General features: G+C 45.4%; 13 protein-coding genes across 13 annotated transcripts, besides 26 other annotated features; 1 reads left to right on the top strand and 12 right to left on the bottom strand. All coding sequences in view use genetic code 2, as the record gives it.

Annotated features, from left to right (window-relative positions):
- Positions 1 to 71, top strand: a tRNA (tRNA-Pro).
- Positions 71 to 142, bottom strand: a tRNA (tRNA-Thr).
- On the bottom strand, positions 143 to 1,283 carry CYTB. Its single transcript has one exon. Coding sequence (YP_740279.1; cytochrome b) is annotated over positions 143 to 1,283 (1,141 nt in total).
- Position 1,284: 1 nt separating this feature from the next.
- Positions 1,285 to 1,353, top strand: a tRNA (tRNA-Glu).
- ND6 lies at positions 1,354 to 1,875 on the top strand. Its single transcript has one exon. A coding sequence (YP_740278.1; NADH dehydrogenase subunit 6) covers positions 1,354 to 1,875, from the start codon at positions 1,354 to 1,356 to the stop codon at positions 1,873 to 1,875; it is 522 nt and encodes a 173-aa protein.
- ND5 lies at positions 1,868 to 3,709 on the bottom strand. Its single transcript has one exon. A coding sequence (YP_740277.1; NADH dehydrogenase subunit 5) covers positions 1,868 to 3,709, from the start codon at positions 3,707 to 3,709 to the stop codon at positions 1,868 to 1,870; it is 1,842 nt and encodes a 613-aa protein.
- Positions 3,710 to 3,782, bottom strand: a tRNA (tRNA-Leu).
- A 2-nt stretch (positions 3,783 to 3,784) lies between these two features.
- Positions 3,785 to 3,852, bottom strand: a tRNA (tRNA-Ser).
- Positions 3,853 to 3,921, bottom strand: a tRNA (tRNA-His).
- On the bottom strand, positions 3,922 to 5,302 carry ND4. Its single transcript has one exon. Coding sequence (YP_740276.1; NADH dehydrogenase subunit 4) is annotated over positions 3,922 to 5,302 (1,381 nt in total).
- Positions 5,296 to 5,592, bottom strand: ND4L. Its single transcript has one exon. A coding sequence (YP_740275.1; NADH dehydrogenase subunit 4L) covers positions 5,296 to 5,592, from the start codon at positions 5,590 to 5,592 to the stop codon at positions 5,296 to 5,298; it is 297 nt and encodes a 98-aa protein.
- Positions 5,593 to 5,661, bottom strand: a tRNA (tRNA-Arg).
- On the bottom strand, positions 5,660 to 6,010 carry ND3. Its single transcript has one exon. A coding sequence (YP_740274.1; NADH dehydrogenase subunit 3) covers positions 5,660 to 6,010, from the start codon at positions 6,008 to 6,010 to the stop codon at positions 5,660 to 5,662; it is 351 nt and encodes a 116-aa protein.
- Positions 6,011 to 6,079, bottom strand: a tRNA (tRNA-Gly).
- Positions 6,079 to 6,864, bottom strand: COX3. The gene has a single exon. A coding sequence (YP_740273.1; cytochrome c oxidase subunit III) covers positions 6,079 to 6,864, from the start codon at positions 6,862 to 6,864 to the stop codon at positions 6,079 to 6,081; it is 786 nt and encodes a 261-aa protein.
- Positions 6,864 to 7,547, bottom strand: ATP6. Its single transcript has one exon. A coding sequence (YP_740272.1; ATP synthase F0 subunit 6) covers positions 6,864 to 7,547, from the start codon at positions 7,545 to 7,547 to the stop codon at positions 6,864 to 6,866; it is 684 nt and encodes a 227-aa protein.
- ATP8 lies at positions 7,538 to 7,705 on the bottom strand. Its single transcript has one exon. A coding sequence (YP_740271.1; ATP synthase F0 subunit 8) covers positions 7,538 to 7,705, from the start codon at positions 7,703 to 7,705 to the stop codon at positions 7,538 to 7,540; it is 168 nt and encodes a 55-aa protein.
- A 1-nt stretch (position 7,706) lies between these two features.
- Positions 7,707 to 7,780, bottom strand: a tRNA (tRNA-Lys).
- Positions 7,781 to 8,471, bottom strand: COX2. The gene has a single exon. Coding sequence (YP_740270.1; cytochrome c oxidase subunit II) is annotated over positions 7,781 to 8,471 (691 nt in total).
- Positions 8,472 to 8,477: 6 nt separating this feature from the next.
- Positions 8,478 to 8,548, bottom strand: a tRNA (tRNA-Asp).
- Positions 8,549 to 8,550: 2 nt separating this feature from the next.
- Positions 8,551 to 8,621, top strand: a tRNA (tRNA-Ser).
- On the bottom strand, positions 8,622 to 10,172 carry COX1. The gene has a single exon. A coding sequence (YP_740269.1; cytochrome c oxidase subunit I) covers positions 8,622 to 10,172, from the start codon at positions 10,170 to 10,172 to the stop codon at positions 8,622 to 8,624; it is 1,551 nt and encodes a 516-aa protein.
- Position 10,173: 1 nt separating this feature from the next.
- Positions 10,174 to 10,243, top strand: a tRNA (tRNA-Tyr).
- Positions 10,244 to 10,308, top strand: a tRNA (tRNA-Cys).
- Positions 10,298 to 10,348: an origin of replication (origin of replication of light chain).
- Positions 10,345 to 10,417, top strand: a tRNA (tRNA-Asn).
- Position 10,418: 1 nt separating this feature from the next.
- Positions 10,419 to 10,487, top strand: a tRNA (tRNA-Ala).
- Positions 10,488 to 10,559, bottom strand: a tRNA (tRNA-Trp).
- Positions 10,559 to 11,599, bottom strand: ND2. The gene has a single exon. A coding sequence (YP_740268.1; NADH dehydrogenase subunit 2) covers positions 10,559 to 11,599, from the start codon at positions 11,597 to 11,599 to the stop codon at positions 10,559 to 10,561; it is 1,041 nt and encodes a 346-aa protein.
- Positions 11,600 to 11,668, bottom strand: a tRNA (tRNA-Met).
- Positions 11,668 to 11,738, top strand: a tRNA (tRNA-Gln).
- Positions 11,738 to 11,808, bottom strand: a tRNA (tRNA-Ile).
- A 3-nt stretch (positions 11,809 to 11,811) lies between these two features.
- ND1 lies at positions 11,812 to 12,786 on the bottom strand. The gene has a single exon. A coding sequence (YP_740267.1; NADH dehydrogenase subunit 1) covers positions 11,812 to 12,786, from the start codon at positions 12,784 to 12,786 to the stop codon at positions 11,812 to 11,814; it is 975 nt and encodes a 324-aa protein.
- Positions 12,787 to 12,859, bottom strand: a tRNA (tRNA-Leu).
- Positions 12,860 to 14,557, bottom strand: an rRNA (l-rRNA).
- Positions 14,558 to 14,628, bottom strand: a tRNA (tRNA-Val).
- Positions 14,629 to 15,574, bottom strand: an rRNA (s-rRNA).
- Positions 15,575 to 15,642, bottom strand: a tRNA (tRNA-Phe).
- Positions 15,643 to 16,659: a D loop.

The following is a 16,659-nucleotide window of genomic DNA, read 5'->3' as shown; positions in this document are numbered from 1 at the left end:
CAGAAGATAGTTTAATGAAAGAATCTTGGCTTTGGGAGCCAGGGGTAGGGGTTTAAGTCCCCTTTTTCTGAGCAGTAGGGAGGGATCTAACCTCCGGCGTCCGGCTTACAAGGCCGGCGCTCTAATACTGAGCTACTATTGCAGGATAATTTAAGGGCTTTGTTTTCTAGTCATCCGGCTAGGGGCATGAGGACTAGGAAAAGAAGGAAGTAGAGGGCGGACGCAATTTGTCCAATAACAATGTATGGGTCTTCTACTGGTATTCCGCCGATTCATGTGAGGATAATTACGTCAGCTACTAATGTCCAGAATAAGAATTGTGAGAGGGGCCGAAACATTATTCCTCGTTGTTTCGAGGTGTGAAGGAAAGGGACAGCAAATAAGACAAGAATGGCGGCGAGTAAGGCTAGGACTCCCCCTAATTTGTTAGGAATTGAGCGTAGGATAGCGTAGGCGAAAAGAAAGTACCATTCTGGTTTAATATGAGGGGGGGTTACAAGAGGGTTCGCAGGGGTAAAGTTGTCTGGATCTCCTAGGAGGTTAGGGGCAAATATAGCTAGGGTAGCTAAAAGAGCTAGCATGACTGCGAATCCTAGTAAGTCTTTATAGGTGAAGTACGGGTGGAAAGGGACTTTGTCCCCTGCTGAGGTCAAACCTGTGGGGTTGTTTGAACCGGTTTCGTGGAGAAAGAATAGGTGAAGAAGTGTAACCGCCGCTAGAATGAAGGGGAGGAGGAAGTGAAAGGTGAAGAATCGAGTTAGGGTGGCGTTGTCGACCGAGAATCCTCCTCAGATTCATTGGACTAAGGTATTTCCCACGTAGGGGATGGCTGAGAGAAGGTTTGTAATGACTGTGGCTCCCCAGAAGGACATTTGTCCTCAAGGGAGGACGTAACCTACGAAGGCGGTAGCTATTACAAGTATTAGGAGAACCACTCCGATGTTTCATGTTTCTTTGTTGACGTAGGATCCATAGTATAGGCCTCGTCCGATGTGAAGGTAGATGCAAATAAAGAAGAATGATGCGCCGTTAGCGTGAACATTACGGATTAGTCACCCGTAATTAACGTCTCGGCAGATGTGTACGACGGAGGAGAATGCGGTGGAGGCATCCGCTGTATAGTGCATTGCGAGCAAAAGTCCTGTGACGATTTGGGCAACTAGGCAGAGGCCTAAGAGGGAACCAAAGTTTCATCATGCAGAAATATTTGAAGGGGCGGGAAGATCAATAACGGAGCTGTTAATGATCTTGATTAAAGGGTGGGATTTTCGTAGACTAGTCATTGTTCCTGTAGTTGAATAACAACGGTGGTTTTTCGAGTCATTAGTTCAGGTTAGAGTCCTGGTAGGAATTATGGATTTTATTATGTATTTAGTTCTGTTTTCAATAATTTTAGGGTTTGTAGTTATCGCTTCTAATCCTTCGCCCTTCTTTGGGGCCTTGGGGCTGGTGGTCTTAGCAGGTATGGGGTGTGGGATTTTGTCTTGGCATGGTGGGTCTTTCTTATCTTTGGTCTTGTTTCTAATTTATTTAGGGGGAATGTTAGTGGTATTTGCTTATTCAGCGGCTCTTGCCGCTGACCCCTTTCCTGAGAGTTTAGGTAGCCGTTGAGTACTAATTTCTGGGGTAATTTATCTGGTAGGGGTTGTGGTGGTATCTTCGCTGGTTTGTGGGGATTGGTATGAAGTCATCTGGGTTGTAATAGATGAATTAGTCGATTTTTCCGTAATACGGGGGGATATGGGAGGGGTGGCTCTAATGTACTCTTGGGGTGGGGGGATATTAATTTTAAGTGGGGGGGCTCTCCTTTTAACTTTATTTGTGGTGTTGGAGCTCACTCGAGGGCAGAGCCGTGGGGCACTTCGCTCTATTTAACTATGACAGCTAGAGTTGCCAGGGCTAAAGTTAGTAAGAAAAGGGCTAAATAGGTTTTAACCACGCCTTGTTGGATGTTGCTGGCAGAGGCGGCCAAGGGGATGCTAGCGGAAGATACGGCTTTAGGGCCTGTCTTCTCTAGCCAAGTTTGGTCAATTACTTGCGTAGCAATGGTTTGTCCTAGGGTGAGAGCTAGTTTAGGGATAAATCGGTGGACAATGGTTGGGAAGAAGCCAAGCATATTGGAGAAGTGGTGTGGGGGAATAGTAGGAACAGCTTTTTTTTGGGTGTTAGTGAGCTGGGCAAGTTCTAGGGCCACTAGTAGTCCGATAACAGTGACTGCTAGAGCGGCTAATTTAAGAAGGAGGGGTATGGTTATGATAGGTGTTTTTACGGGAGTGAAGTTAGAGGTAATTAGAAGACCTGCAATAATGCTTCCTCATGCAAGTCGTTTAATTGGGTTGATTACAGCAGAGTTGTTTTCATTAATTGGGGATAAGGTGTTAAATCGAGGGAAACCTATTGAAACAAAGAAGATAACTCGGAGGCTGTAGATTGCGGTAAAAGAGGTGGCGAGTAAGTCAAGCATGAGGGCCCAGGCGTTTAGGTGGGATGTGTTAAGTGCTTCAATAATTGCGTCTTTTGAGAAGAATCCGGCTAGGAAGGGGGTCCCCGTTAGGGCTAGGCTGCCGATGGTAAGGGATGAGGAGGTGAAGGGTGTAAGGTGGTGTATTCCTCCTATTTTTCGGATGTCTTGCTCGTTGTTTAGACTGTGAATAGTTGAGCCTGAGCATAGGAAAAGTATAGCTTTAAAAAATGCATGAGTGCAAATGTGTAAGAAGGCAAGTTGGGGTTGGTTAAGGCCAATGGTAACTATTATTAGCCCTAATTGGCTTGAAGTAGAGAAAGCTACAATCTTTTTGATATCATTTTGGGTCAGTGCGCAGGTGGCAGTAAATAGGGTGGTGAGAGCTCCTAGGCAGAGGCAAGTGGTTAAAGCTGTTTCGCTGTTTTCCAGGATGGGGCTTATGCGGACAAGGAGGAAGATTCCGGCTACGACCATTGTGCTAGAGTGGAGTAGGGCAGACACCGGTGTCGGGCCCTCTATGGCAGAGGGAAGTCACGGGTGGAGTCCAAATTGTGCTGACTTACCTGCTGCAGCTAGGATTAGACCAAGGGCAGGAAGGGTCAGGTCAAAATCTTTTGAGGTTATAAAGATTTGTTGAAGTTCTCATGAGTTAAGGTTCGTAGCTATTCATGCTATGGCAAAGATTAAACCGATGTCTCCTACTCGGTTGTAGAGTACTGCTTGGAGGGCTGCGGTGTTAGCGTCTGCTCGGGCGTATCATCATCCAATTAGAAGAAAAGACATAATTCCTACTCCTTCCCAACCAATAAATAATTGGAAAAGATTATTTGCTGTTACGAGGGTGATTATCATGATCAAGAAAATTAGTAGGTATTTAAAGAATCGATTTATGTGGGGGTCAGAGCTCATGTACCAAGCTGCAAATTCTAGGATGGATCAGGTGACGTACAGGGCGATAGGGGTAAAGATGATTGAGTAGAAGTCAAACTTAAGGCTGATGTTAATGTCAAACGTGCTTGTGTTTATTCAAGACCAAGATGTAGTGATAACTTCTAGTCCAAGGGTGAGGAATAGGAAGAGTGGTAAAAGGCTCACAAAAAAAGATATTTTGACTGCTGTTTTGACGTGGGAAAGGGCTCATTTTGAGTCTTGGGTTTCGGGGGAGAGGGTGGTTAAAAGGGGGAATGTGAGAAGAGCAAAGATGATAACAAGGCAGGAGGTAGTTATAATTGAAGCTGGGTGCATAGCTGCTACTTGGATTTGCACCAAGAGTTTTTGGTTCCTAAGACCAATGGATGAACTATTATCCTTCAGAAGCTTTGAGGGAGCCCTGGGGTCTAACCAAGGAGATGAAAGTTAGCAGTTGTCATTGCTGTCGAGCCTCTCTCGGTGGATGAAGGGATTTTAACCCTTGTTTTTAGAATCACAATCTAAGGTTTTTATTAAACTACGTCTACAGGCCGTTCACCCCCAAATCAGTTCAGGTTTCAGAATCAGGAGAAGGAGGGGGAGTAGGTGAAGTGCGATGAGAAGGTGTTCTCGGGTGTGGGAGGGTTCTAATGCCAGGATATGTGGGGGGAGGGGTCCTCGTTGGGTGGTGAGGAACATGGACAGGGAATAGCCGGCTGTAATTAGGGTCCCTGCACCTGTCAGAATAAGGGTTCATCAAGACCAGTTGAATAGTGAGGTAATGATTGTTAATTCCCCTATAAGGTTGGGGAGAGGAGGAAGGGCTAAATTTGCCAGGCTGGCAATGAACCATCAAGCTGCTATCAGGGGAAGAATCACTTGTAGGCCTCGGGCTAGTACTATAGTTCGGCTGTGGGTTCGTTCATAGTTGGTGTTTGCAAGGCAAAAGAGTGCGGATGAGGTTAATCCGTGGGCAATTATGAGGATGAGGGCTCCTGTAAATCCTCAGGGGGTTTGAATTAAAATGCCCCCGGCTACAAGACCCATATGGCTTACTGAAGAATAGGCAATAAGAGATTTGAGATCTGTTTGTCGGAGACAAATAGAGCCAGTTATGATGATCCCCCATATGGCGAGAATAATGAAGGGGTAGCAAAGTTGTTTGGTGAGGGGTTCCAGTATAATTATGATGCGTATCATTCCGTATCCTCCGAGTTTTAGAAGAACTGCGGCAAGTACCATGGACCCGGCCACGGGGGCTTCTACATGGGCTTTTGGGAGTCAGAGGTGGACGCCGTATAATGGTATTTTTACTAGGAAGGCAAGAAGGCAGGCTGCTCATCAAAGTATGCTTGTGTAGGGGGTTAATGGAGCAAGGTCTGAAAAAGGGAGGGTTAGGAGGGACATTGTTCCTGTTCAGCCTTGTAAGGATAGTAGGGCAATGAGTAGTGGGAGGGAGCCTGCAAGGGTATAAAATAAAAAGTAGGTTCCCGCGTTTAGGCGTTCTGCCTGGTTTCCTCAGCGAGTAATAATAATTAAGGTCGGGATAAGGGTAGCCTCAAATATTACATAGAACATAATTAGTTCGGTTGCACCAAATGCTAAAATAAGAAAGAACTGAAGGGAAGTGAGGAGGCTGATGTAGGCTCGTTGAAAGTTAGAGGGGTCTTTGGCTATATGGTTTTGACTGGCTAAAATTATGAGAGGAAGGAGTCAGCAGGATAGAACAAGCAAGGGGGTCGAGATAGAATCGGTTGCTATAATAGGGCTTAATGAGGCTCAGCTACTTTCCGAGAGGTTTTGGAGTCAAGTTAGGCTAATAAGTGCAATTAAAAAGCTATGGGCTAAGGTAGTTGGTCAGAGTCATTTGGGTTTTGAAAGCCAAATGGTTGGGGCTAGCATTAGGGTGGGAATTAGGACTTTTAGCATTGTAACAGGTTTAAGTTTCGGATCTGGTCGGAGCCGTGGGTTCGGGCTGTGGCGACCAGGGAGGGCAAGCCTATGCTTGCTTCGCAGGCTGAGAATGCTAGTAGAAGGAGGGGGGAGGCGGAGAAGTTAGTAGAGTTTAGCTGTATTGTTCAAAGAGAGAGGGCAATGAATAACGAGACTATTATTGCTTCTAGGCAAATGAGGGCGGAGAGCAGATGGGATCGGTGGAATGCTAGCCCAGTTAGTCCAAGAATAAAAGCTGATGAGAAGGCGAAATGGGTAGGGGTCATTAGGCCATTGTGGACTTGAACCACAAGTTTTTGAGCCGAAATCAAATGTTCTTTTTAAACTAATAGCTTATTCAGCTCATTCAAGTCCTCCCTGGGCCCATTCGTAGGCAAGTCCTAGGGTTAGGAGTAGTAGAAGAGCCATAGCTCAGGCAAAGGTTGTGAGGGGGTCTGTCAGTTGGTTTGCTCAGGGGAGGGGGAGAAGAAGGGCGATTTCCAGGTCGAATAGAAGAAATAAGATTGCTACTAGGAAAAATCGAAGGGAGAAGGGTAGGCGAGCAAATCCTAGGGGGTCAAAGCCACATTCGTATGGCGAGAGTTTCTCGTAGTCTGGGGATATTTGGGGGAGTCAAAAAGCGACTAGTATAAGAATAAGGGATAAAGCTAAGGTAATAAAAAGGGCTGTTGTGATGAGGTTTATTATCTTTCCTTGGATTTTAACCAAGATTAAGTGATTGGAAGTCACATGTACTGTTTGTACTAGAAGGATTAAGATCCTCATCAGTAGATAGAGATATACAGGAATAGTCAGACTACGTCTACAAAGTGTCAGTATCAGGCAGCTGCTTCGAAACCAAAGTGGTGGTCTGATGTAAAGTGATGTTCTGTTTGTCGGAGGAGACAAACGATAAGAAAGGTTGTTCCGATGATAACGTGTAGTCCATGGAACCCTGTGGCTACGAAGAAGGTAGTCCCGTAGACTCCGTCAGCTAGGGTGAAGGGGGCTTCGTAGTACTCTATGGCTTGAAGGAAAGTAAAGTATAGACCTAGGAGAATAGTTAGGGCTAAGGATTGAATAGCCTGCGGGCGGTTTCCTTCTATAATGCTGTGGTGAGCTCAAGTAACTGTTACTCCCGACGCCAGGAGAACGGCCGTGTTGAGTAGTGGCACTTCAAATGGGTCTAACGGGGTAATTCCTGTTGGGGGTCAAGTATTGCCTAGGTCCACAGTTGGGGCGAGGCTAGCGTGGTAGAATGCTCAGAAAAATCCAACAAAGAAAAGGACTTCTGAGGCAATAAAAAGGATTATACCAAATCGAAGGCCGTTTTGTACAGGGGGTGTGTGGTGACCTTGGAAGGTTCCTTCTCGGACGACATCTCGTCATCATTGGATGACTGTAAAAACCAGAAGGGTGAGTCCTATAAAGAGGAGAGAGGTGTAGTGGAAGTGAAATCATATTGCAAGTCCTGAGACTGTAAGTATAGCTCCTGCGGCTCCGGTTAGGGGTCAGGGGCTTGGATCAACTATGTGGAAGGGGTGTGCTTGATGGGCCATTAGACGTTTTCTTGTAGGTAGAGGCTTAGGAGGAGGACGAAGACGTAGGCTTGAATTATAGCTACGGCAATTTCTAGGAGGGTTAGTAGAAGAAGAAGGGTACCGGTGAGGATGGCTACTGAAGGTATTAGGGGGAAGAGCACATTGGTTGCTATCGCAATTAGGTGAATGAGTAGATGGCCAGCTGTTAGATTGGCGGTTAACCGGACTCCTAAGGCCAGGGGACGGATAAAGAGGCTAATTGTTTCGATAATTACTAAAACAGGGATAAGAAGGGTAGGAGTGCCTTCAGGGAGAAAATGAGCTAAAGAGTGAGTTGGTTGATTTCGTATCCCAATAATAACTGTTGCGAGTCATAGGGGAATTGCGAGGCCCATGTTAAGTGAAAGTTGCGTGGTGGGGGTGAAGGTGTAGGGGAGGAGGCCTAGAAGATTAATTGTAATTAGGTATACCATTAATGAGGTGAATAGAAGGGCTCATTTGTGACCTCCAGGGTTTAGGGGAAGAACCAATTGTTTAGTAAACCCGCCAATGAATGACCCTTGGAGGGAGAGTAGGCGGTTAGTTAGTCAACGGTTAGCGGGGGAGGGGAGGAGGGTTCAGGGTAGTAGAATTGCCAGAGCAATCAAAGGAATTCCTAGTAAGACGGGGGATGCAAATTGATTAAATAGGCTTAAAGTCATGGTCAGTTTCAGGGGTTAGTTAGAGGTTTTTTTGAGCTGTTAGGGGTAGGCTCATTAGGGAAAGTGTGGTTGAGGATTTTGGGGGGAAGAATTGTCAAGAATACTAATCATGAGAAGACTAAGATCAGAAATCAAGGGGCTGGATTGAGTTGAGGCATATCGCTGAGGGTGGGTGGTAGTCACCATTCTTTAGCTTAAAAGGCTAACGCTGAGACCTGTTTAGCTTCTCAACGAGGCGTCTTCAATCATTAGAGAGGTTCAGTTTTCAAAGTGTGGGAGGGGGACAGCTTCAATGGCAATTGGTATGAAGCTATGGTTTGCTCCGCAGATTTCAGAGCATTGACCGAAGAAAACTCCTGGATGGCTAGCCATAAAAGTTGTTTGGTTTAGTCGTCCGGGGATTGCGTCAACTTTGATTCCAGGGCGGGGATGGGCTCAGGAGTGTAGGACATCTTCAGCGGAGACGAGGGCTCGAATGGGAGACTCGACGGGGATGACTATTCGGTGGTCGGCTTCAAGGAGTCGAAATTGGCCGGGAGTTAGGTCTTGTGTTGGAATTATGTACGCGTCAAATTCTAGGTTTTCGTAGTCCGAGTATTCGTAGCTTCAGTATCACTGGTGTCCAGTTGCTTTAATTGTTAAGTGAGGGTCACTGACTTCGTCTATTAAGTAGAGGATTCGTAGTGAAGGGAGTGCAATAAAAGTAAGGACGATGGCAGGGAGGATTGTTCAGATAACTTCGATTTCTTGGGAGTCTAGAACAAGCATGTCTGTCAGTTTAGCTAAAGTTATGGTGATGATAGTGTATAAAACTAGTGTGCTAATTATAAGAATGACTATTAGGGTGTGGTCGTGGAAGTGTAGAAGTTCCTCCATTAGGGGTGAAGCTGCATCTTGAAATCCTGATTGTGTGGGATGTGCCATTATAGGTTAAGCACGCGGGGGTTCAACCCGCAATTTTTCCTTGACAAGGAGATGTAATGTCTTTTTACTAGTGCCTTATAAGAAAGTGGCAGAGCGGTTACGCGGTTGGCTTGAAACCAGCTTATGGGGGTTCAACTCCCTCCTTTCTCGTTAGTTGTGGCGAACTTGGACAAAGGCAGGTTCCTCGAATGTGTGGTTTGGTGGAGGGCAACCGTGGAGTCATTCGACGTTTAGTTGAGCGTATTTTACCATGAGAACTTCTCGTTTTGCCGTGAAGGCTTCCCATAAGATAAATAAAAACATAATTACGGCGATGAGGGAAATTATTGATCCAATAGATGAGACAGTGTTTCATAAGGTGTAGGCATCTGGATAGTCAGAGTATCGTCGGGGCATTCCGGCCAGTCCTAGGAAGTGTTGGGGGAAGAATGTTAGGTTTACTCCTACAAACATTACTCCAAAGTGAACTTTAGTTCATGTGGAGTGGAGTGTGTAGCCTGAAAGTAGCGGGAATCAGTGAACGAAGCCTGCCATAATTGCAAAGACAGCTCCCATGGAGAGGACGTAGTGGAAATGTGCTACTACATAGTATGTGTCATGGAGGATGATGTCTAGAGAAGAATTGGATAGGACAATTCCGGTTAGGCCCCCGACAGTGAAGAGGAAGATGAAACCTAGGGCTCAGAGGAAGGGGGTGTCCCAGGTAATTTTTCCTCCGTGTAGTGTGGCTAGTCAGCTAAACACTTTAACACCTGTGGGGATAGCAATAATTATTGTAGCGGATGTAAAGTATGCTCGAATGTCGACGTCCATCCCGACTGTAAATATGTGATGTGCTCAGACAATAAACCCTAGTAGGCCAATTGCCATTATTGCTCAGACCATGCCCATATAACCGAATGGTTCTTTTTTCCCACAGTAGAATGCGATGATATGGGAGATCATTCCGAAACCTGGGAGGATAAGAATGTAAACTTCTGGGTGGCCAAAGAATCAGAATAGGTGTTGATAGAGGACGGGGTCTCCTCCTCCAGCAGGGTCAAAGAAGGTTGTGTTTAGGTTTCGGTCGGTTAGAAGTATCGTAATTCCTGCAGCTAAGACTGGGAGGGATAGAAGGAGAAGTACAGCAGTAATTAGTACGGATCAGACAAATAGGGGCATTTGATATATCGTTATAGTGGCAGGTTTCATATTAATGATGGTTGTGATAAAGTTAATTGCTCCAAGAATGGATGATACTCCGGCCAGGTGTAGAGAAAAAATTGTTAGGTCTACGGATGCACCTGCATGGGCGAGGTTGCTTGAAAGAGGGGGGTAGACAGTTCATCCTGTCCCAGCCCCAGCCTCCACAACGGATGAAGTAAGAAGCAGGAGGAAAGCAGGTGGAAGGAGTCAGAAGCTCATGTTGTTTATTCGGGGGAATGCTATGTCTGGGGCTCCAATCATTAGGGGGATTAGTCAGTTTCCGAAGCCTCCAATTATTACTGGTATTACTATAAAGAAAATTATTACGAAGGCATGGGCGGTAACGATAACATTGTAGATTTGATCGTCTCCGAGAAGGGAGCCGGGTTGGCTTAGTTCAGCTCGAATTAGCAGGCTTAGGGCTGTGCCCACTATTCCAGCTCAGGCACCAAATACAAGATAGAGGGTACCGATGTCTTTGTGGTTGGTCGAGAAAAATCAACGTGTAATTGTCACAGGTAGGGTGGCTGAGTTTTAAGTGGTGGATTGTAGTCCCATAAACAGAGGTTTGATTCCTCTCCCTATCAAGTCCGGGGGTGTTACATGACAGATTGCAAGTCTGGAGACGCAGGGTAGTTCCTGCCCGGATTTTTCCTCCGCCATTTGGTTTTCATCTGGCGGAGGAAAATAGACAGATGCCTTCTGGTTTAGGCGCTTAGCTGTTAACTAAGTTTTTGTAGGATCGAGGCCTACCTGTCTAGGGAGGCTTTGGCTTAATTAAAGTGTCTGCTTTGCATGCAGGAGATGTAGGGTAATGTCCTGCAAGTCTTATCAGGGCTGGGAGGGTTCCACTCCCCTCTGAGGGCTTTGAAGGCTCTTGGTCTATATTTAACCTAAGTCCCTTAGCGGACTAAAAAAGCGGCCGGGGTTAGGGGAAGGAGTATGGTGGCAGAAGTGGCCGAGATAGCCAGGGGGAGGGTAGGTTGGTGAGGGCGAAGTCGTCAAAGGGGGGAGGTTAAAAGGTTGTTGGGGGACATGGTTAGAGATATGGAGTAGGATAGTCGAAGATAAAAGTATAGGCTTAAAAGCGCTGTTAGTGCAGTAATAGTTGCTAACGTTCCTATTCCTTGCATGGTTAGTTCGTGGAGGATAAGTCATTTAGGTATAAATCCTGTCAGAGGGGGAAGCCCCCCCAGGGAGAGAAGGATGAAGGGGGCGAAGAGAGTGAGGACTGGAATTTTTGTATGTGAGGTTGCAAGTGCGTTAATATTCGTAGTGTTATTGAGTTTAAAGAGTAAGAAAATTGAGGAGGTCATGACGATGTAGGTAAGTAGAGCCAGTAGTGTTAGGGAAGGGGCGTATTGTAAGATAACCATCATTCAGCCTAAGTGGGCAATAGAGGAGTAGGCTAAGATTTTTCGGAGCTGGGTTTGGTTTAATCCGGCTCAGCCCCCAATTAGTGTAGAGGATAGGGCGAGGATAATCAATAGTGGAGAGTTTCCATGTGGAAGTTGAAGGAGTAGGGCGAGGGGGGCGAGTTTCTGTCAGGTAGAGAGAATCAGGCCTGTAGTGAGGTCCACGCCTTGGAGGACCTCTGGTAGTCAGGCGTGCACTGGGGCTAGTCCAATTTTTAGTCCGAGGGCCAGTGTAACTAATGTCAGGGGAAGCGGATGAGTTATTATTTCAATCGTTCATTGTCCGGTTATTCAGGCATTGGTTATGCCTGCAAAGAGGATCATGGCGGCAGCGGTTGCCTGGGCGAGGAAGTACTTTGTGGCGGCTTCAACTGCTCGGGGAAAATGGGGCCGAGCCATTAGTGGGACTATTGCTAGGGAGTTAATTTCTAGGCCTATTCAAGCGAGAAGTCAGTGGGAGCTTGAAAAGGTTACTGTGGAGCCAAGTCCGAGGGCGAGAAGTAAAGTGGAAAATATTAGTGGGCTCATTAGTGAAGGTAGGGGTTTAACCTACATTTTAGGGGTATGGGCCCTACAGCTTGATTAGCTGACCTCACTAGGAAGTGGTGTAAGGGGAGCACGAAGAGTTTTGATCTCTTCAGTAAGGGGTCGATTCCCTTCTTTCTAAGGAGTTAGGGGGATTTTAACCCCCATGGTTCACTCTATCAAAGTGGCCCTTTAGCTTCAGGCATAGCTCCTTGTTAGAGCTGCGGGGGTAAGCCGGCGAATGCAGTGGGAATAGCTAGATTCCAAATAACTATGGCTAATGTTAGGGGAAGGAAGTTTTTTCAGGTTAGATGCATTAACTGGTCATAACGGAATCGGGGGAAGGATGCTCGAACCCAGAGAAAGACGACGGATAAGAAGGCTGCTTTAACCATAATGTTAATAGTGGTTAGTTCAGGGAGGGCGGGATTGTGGGAGGCCCCTAGGAACAAAATAACGGATAGGGTGTTTATTAGGAGGATGTTAGAGTATTCGGCAAGAAAAAACAGGGCAAAAGGCCCTCCTGCATACTCGACGTTAAATCCTGAAACTAGTTCTGATTCTCCTTCAGTTAGATCAAAGGGTGCACGGTTGGTTTCTGCTAGCGTTGAAATAAACCATATCGCAGCTAAGGGTCAGAGAGGTAAAATTATTCATGTACTTTCTTGGGATGTGGCGAAAGTTTGTAGTGTAAATTCCCCAACAATAATGGTGACGGAGATTAGGATAAGTCCTAGATTTACTTCGTAGGAGATGGTTTGTGCCACGGCTCGTAAGGCCCCAATGAGGGCGTATTTTGAATTTGAAGCTCATCCTGCTCCTAGAATTGAGTAAACAGCTAGGCTAGAAAGTGCAAGGACAAAGAGAATTCCTAGGTTGAGGTCAATGATTGGGTAGGGGAGAGGTATTGGGAGTCAGAGGGCCAGGGCGAGGGTAAGTGCTAGTACTGGTGCTAAAATAAATATTAGGGGAGATGCTGTGGAAGGGCGAATGGGTTCCTTAATAAATAGCTTGATGCCATCGGCGATTGGTTGAAGTAGTCCGTAGGGTCCAACGATATTTGGGCCTTTTCGCAGCTGCATGTAACTAATAGTTTTTCGTTCTAGTAGGGTGAGGAATGCCACGGCCAGGAGGACGGGTACGATTATAGTGAGGGGGTGGAGGATTAGGGTAACTAGGGATAAGATCACAGTTTAGGGGAGGATTTGAACCTCCGTAGAGAGATTTTAGGTCTCTTGCAGTACCAGGCTCTGCCACCTGAACATGTTATTTTCTCTAACGCGGGGGTACTCCCCTTTGCCTAGTTTAGATTTCTTCACTAGGTGGGGGTGAGGCTTACCGTAAGCATTGGCCTCCTCTTTTCGGTCCTTTCGTACTAGAAAAGATTGTAGCATAGATAGAAACTGACCTGGATTTCTCCGGTCTGAACTCAGATCACGTAGGACTTTAATCGTTGAACAAACGAACCCTTAATAGCTGCTGCGCCATTAGGATGTCCTGATCCAACATCGAGGTCGTAAACCCTCTTGTCGATATGGGCTCTAAAAGAGGATTGCGCTGTTATCCCTAGGGTAACTTGGTTCGTTGATCGGCAAGCCGGATCATTTAAGGTCAGAAGTTCTGTTAGTCAGAGGTGTCCCTCTAGCTTTTAAGAGCATGGACTGAGGGGTTTAGTGCTCTTATTCCACATGGGGGTTTTGTATTTCCCCGCGGTCGCCCCAACCGAAGACATTAATACAGGGGCCACTAAGTGTGTTCGTTTATTTGGAATCTAGGGGGGTGGGCTGTATTGTTGTCTGAAGCTCCATAGGGTCTTCTCGTCTTATGGTTATATCCCCGCTTCTGCACGGGGAGATCAATTTCATTGACTGGATAGAGGAGACAGTTAAGCCCTCGTTTTGCCATTCATACGGGTCTTCATTTAAAAGACAAGTGATTGCGCTACCTTAGCACGGTCAAAATACCGCGGCCGTTAAACTTGCGTCACTGGGCAGGCAGGACCTCTTATTCTTAGGGGGCAAGAGGCGATGTTTTTGGTAAACAGGCGAGGCTTTATTAGGTTTTGCCGAGTTCCTTCTCTTATCTTTTAGTCTTTCATTTAAGTGCATGCCTGTGTGGGATTAACGGTTATATTTGAAGGCTTTTCTAGTGTTTTTGTTTTGCTTCATTTCCCTCTGTGGTTGGGGCCGTTGATTTTCGGTGGGAGGTCCGTTCCGATTTACACGTATGCTGTGAGAAAGGTGGTGTCTTTCTTATTACTCATATTAGCATAGTCTCTTCTATTTTAATAGAAGGGCCTGATAGGATAAGGGGGCTAAGATAAAGTTATCGGGATCTTAGGTAGATGATGCTTGAGCTATAACGCTTTCTTTTTGGGTGGCTGCTTCCAAGCCCACCAGGGCATGTTTCCTTAAATAATGTGATCTTTACCCTCCTATAAAAGTTGTGCCGTTTCAAAGGGGCTGTACCCCCTTTGACTAACTCTCTCGGTTTCTTGGAATCCTTCGGTATTGAGGTGTTGTGGAATTAAGAAGCTGGGAGGCTGAACTTATATTCAATTCACAGGCAACCAGCTATAACTGAGTTCGGTAGGTCTGTCACCTCTACTCAAAGCTCTTCCCACTCTTTTGCCACAGAGACGGGTGTGCCCTAATTAATAGGCTGTCTTGGAGTAGCTCACTCAGTTTCGGGGTTCCAAACTAAAGGGCTCTTTGCTTGAATTTTCTGGCTAAATCATGATGCAAAAGGTACGAGGAAAAATCTCTGCTTTGGGTGGTCTTAACTGGGCTTTTTCATCTCTTTTTCAGCGTTCCCTTGCGGTACTCTATCTATAGCTCCCTTTTGTCCTTTTCTGTCTCCCGTACTAGGGTAAAAAATGGTTTAGTTTATTGTGTTTGGGTGTTTTAGGGGTTATTAATAATGATTTGTTTTTTTTAAAAATTTGGGGCTAGCTGGTCGGTGTCAGTGTAATTCGATTTGCACGAATGATTTCTCAGTGTAAGGGAGATGCTATACTATTTAGCTATACTCTGGTTATCCAAGTGCACTTTCCAGTACACTTACCATGTTACGACTTTCCTCTCCTCGATTTGAACGTGATGTTATATACGCGAGATGGGGTAAATACAGGAGAGAGTGACGGGCGGTATGTGCGCGCTTTAGTGCCATGTTTCAGCAAAACGCTCTATTTTTTGCTTACTTCTAAATCCTCCTTCAAACGCGTGTTTCAACGCAGATATTCGTTATACGCTAAGGGGTAGCGAATGTAGCCCATTTCTTCCCTCCTCATGCGCTACACCTCGACCTGACGTTCTGAGCAGTGCTAGTTTTGCTTACTTTGGGGCCTTCGCAGGGTAAGCTGGCGACGGTGGTATATAGGCGGTTTTAGACTAGGGGAGGTGAGGTTTAACGGGGGTTATCGGTTCTAGAACAGGCTCCTCTAGGTGGATGTTAAGCACCGCCAAGTCCTTTGGGTTTCAAACTCGTGTTCGTAGTTCCCGGGCGGATTTTGTGTGAAGATCGATGTTTACGGCTAAGCATAGTGGGGTATCTAATCCCAGTTTGTTTCTTAGCTTTCGTGGGTTCAGGGGTGTTAAAGCTACTTTCGTTGTTGAATTTCATACTTCCGAATGCGTATAACAGCTTTGGGAAGCGTTTAACTTTAGTCTGTAAGGGTCCTTAACCACGCTTTGTGCCGTGTTTGTCAACTTGAGCCTCTCGTCTCACCGCGGGTGGGCTGGCACGAGTTTTACCGGCTCTCTTGGCCTTAATTAAGTCAAGTTTACACTTATGGCTTAATATTTATCACTGCTGAAATCCCTTGGGGGTGTGGCTAAGCAAGGTGTCATGGGCTACTCAGGTGTGCCTGATACCTGCTCCGAGTTCTCATAAGGGAGCGCGGGCATTCTCACGGGGGTGCGGAGACTTGCATGTGTAAGTATAGCTAGAGCTGACAATAAAGTCAGGACCAAGCCTTTGTGCTTGTGGATCTTTCTAGGGATCATCTTAACATCTTCAGTGTTATGCTTTAGTTAAGCTACACTAGCAACATGTGCTGTAATACTGTAATATTATAATGTTGGTGTATTGAAATACTATAATATAGCATTGCTATATTGTAATATTGTAAATTATAATTTTGTGATAATGTAATATTGTAATATTATAATATTGTAACTTAGCTTGTGGGGAGGGTTTAAAATGAGAATCATTTTATAATCCTCGGGGGGTAAATCCCGAATCTCTTTTTTTCAGGGGTTTTTCTGTTTCCGGGGGGTTTGCAGAAATAACAAGGACCTTTCGAGAAAAGGGGGGGTAGGGGGGGTTTAACGCAAAAAAACCTCTTTGACGGGAGTTTGTTAAGAGAGGCGTATATCCAGGTTATTTAGGGGAAAAAATAATTATTTATGCTCATGATATCAGTTATGAAACTCTTCTATCAATATCATTTTAACATTCATACTATTCCCTTGGAATCAAGGAAATGTACTCCCTTGTCAACTATTCCCGTGTGCACTCTGAAATGCCAGGTGAAAGGAAAACAAAAAAAGAGAACCCCTTGCTCGCTGGAAAGAATGCCCGGCTTGCTGGGTAACGAGTCGTATGGTCGAAAGCATCAGTCAATGTCAGGGCCAGTAAATCTGTGAGGAATAGGATAATAATATGGCCTTGAGATGTAGAGCCAAATGCCAGGAATAATTCACTAAGTGAAACCCCCACGATATCTGTCCCTGACCATCAATAACCGTTATCATTAAGATATGAGCTTGTTGGTAGGCTCTTACTGCGCATTTTTATTTTATTTAATAGGATGTTGGATCAAAGTATATATTCACTTTATGGGATAAATGTTGTTTATTGGTTTATCGATTAGTACTAGTTTTCTATTAAAGTTGAATATAACATATATTGGTTTCAGTCCGTCTTAGTTTGGATGTTGTTAAGTGAATGGTTTATTTCGAGTTATGCTGATTAATCAGTAATGTAGGAAAGCATTATATAAAATGGTTAATATAGATTAATGGTGATAATACATATATGTACTAAAAAACATAAGTGCAAAT

Source organism: Solea senegalensis, mitochondrion (genome assembly GCF_019176455.1).
Source record: "Solea senegalensis mitochondrion, complete genome".
NCBI classification, from domain to species: Eukaryota; Metazoa; Chordata; class Actinopteri; order Pleuronectiformes; family Soleidae; genus Solea; species Solea senegalensis.
The sequence above is the reverse complement of the archived record's forward strand: the minus strand, read 5'-3'. Positions and strand labels throughout refer to the sequence as shown.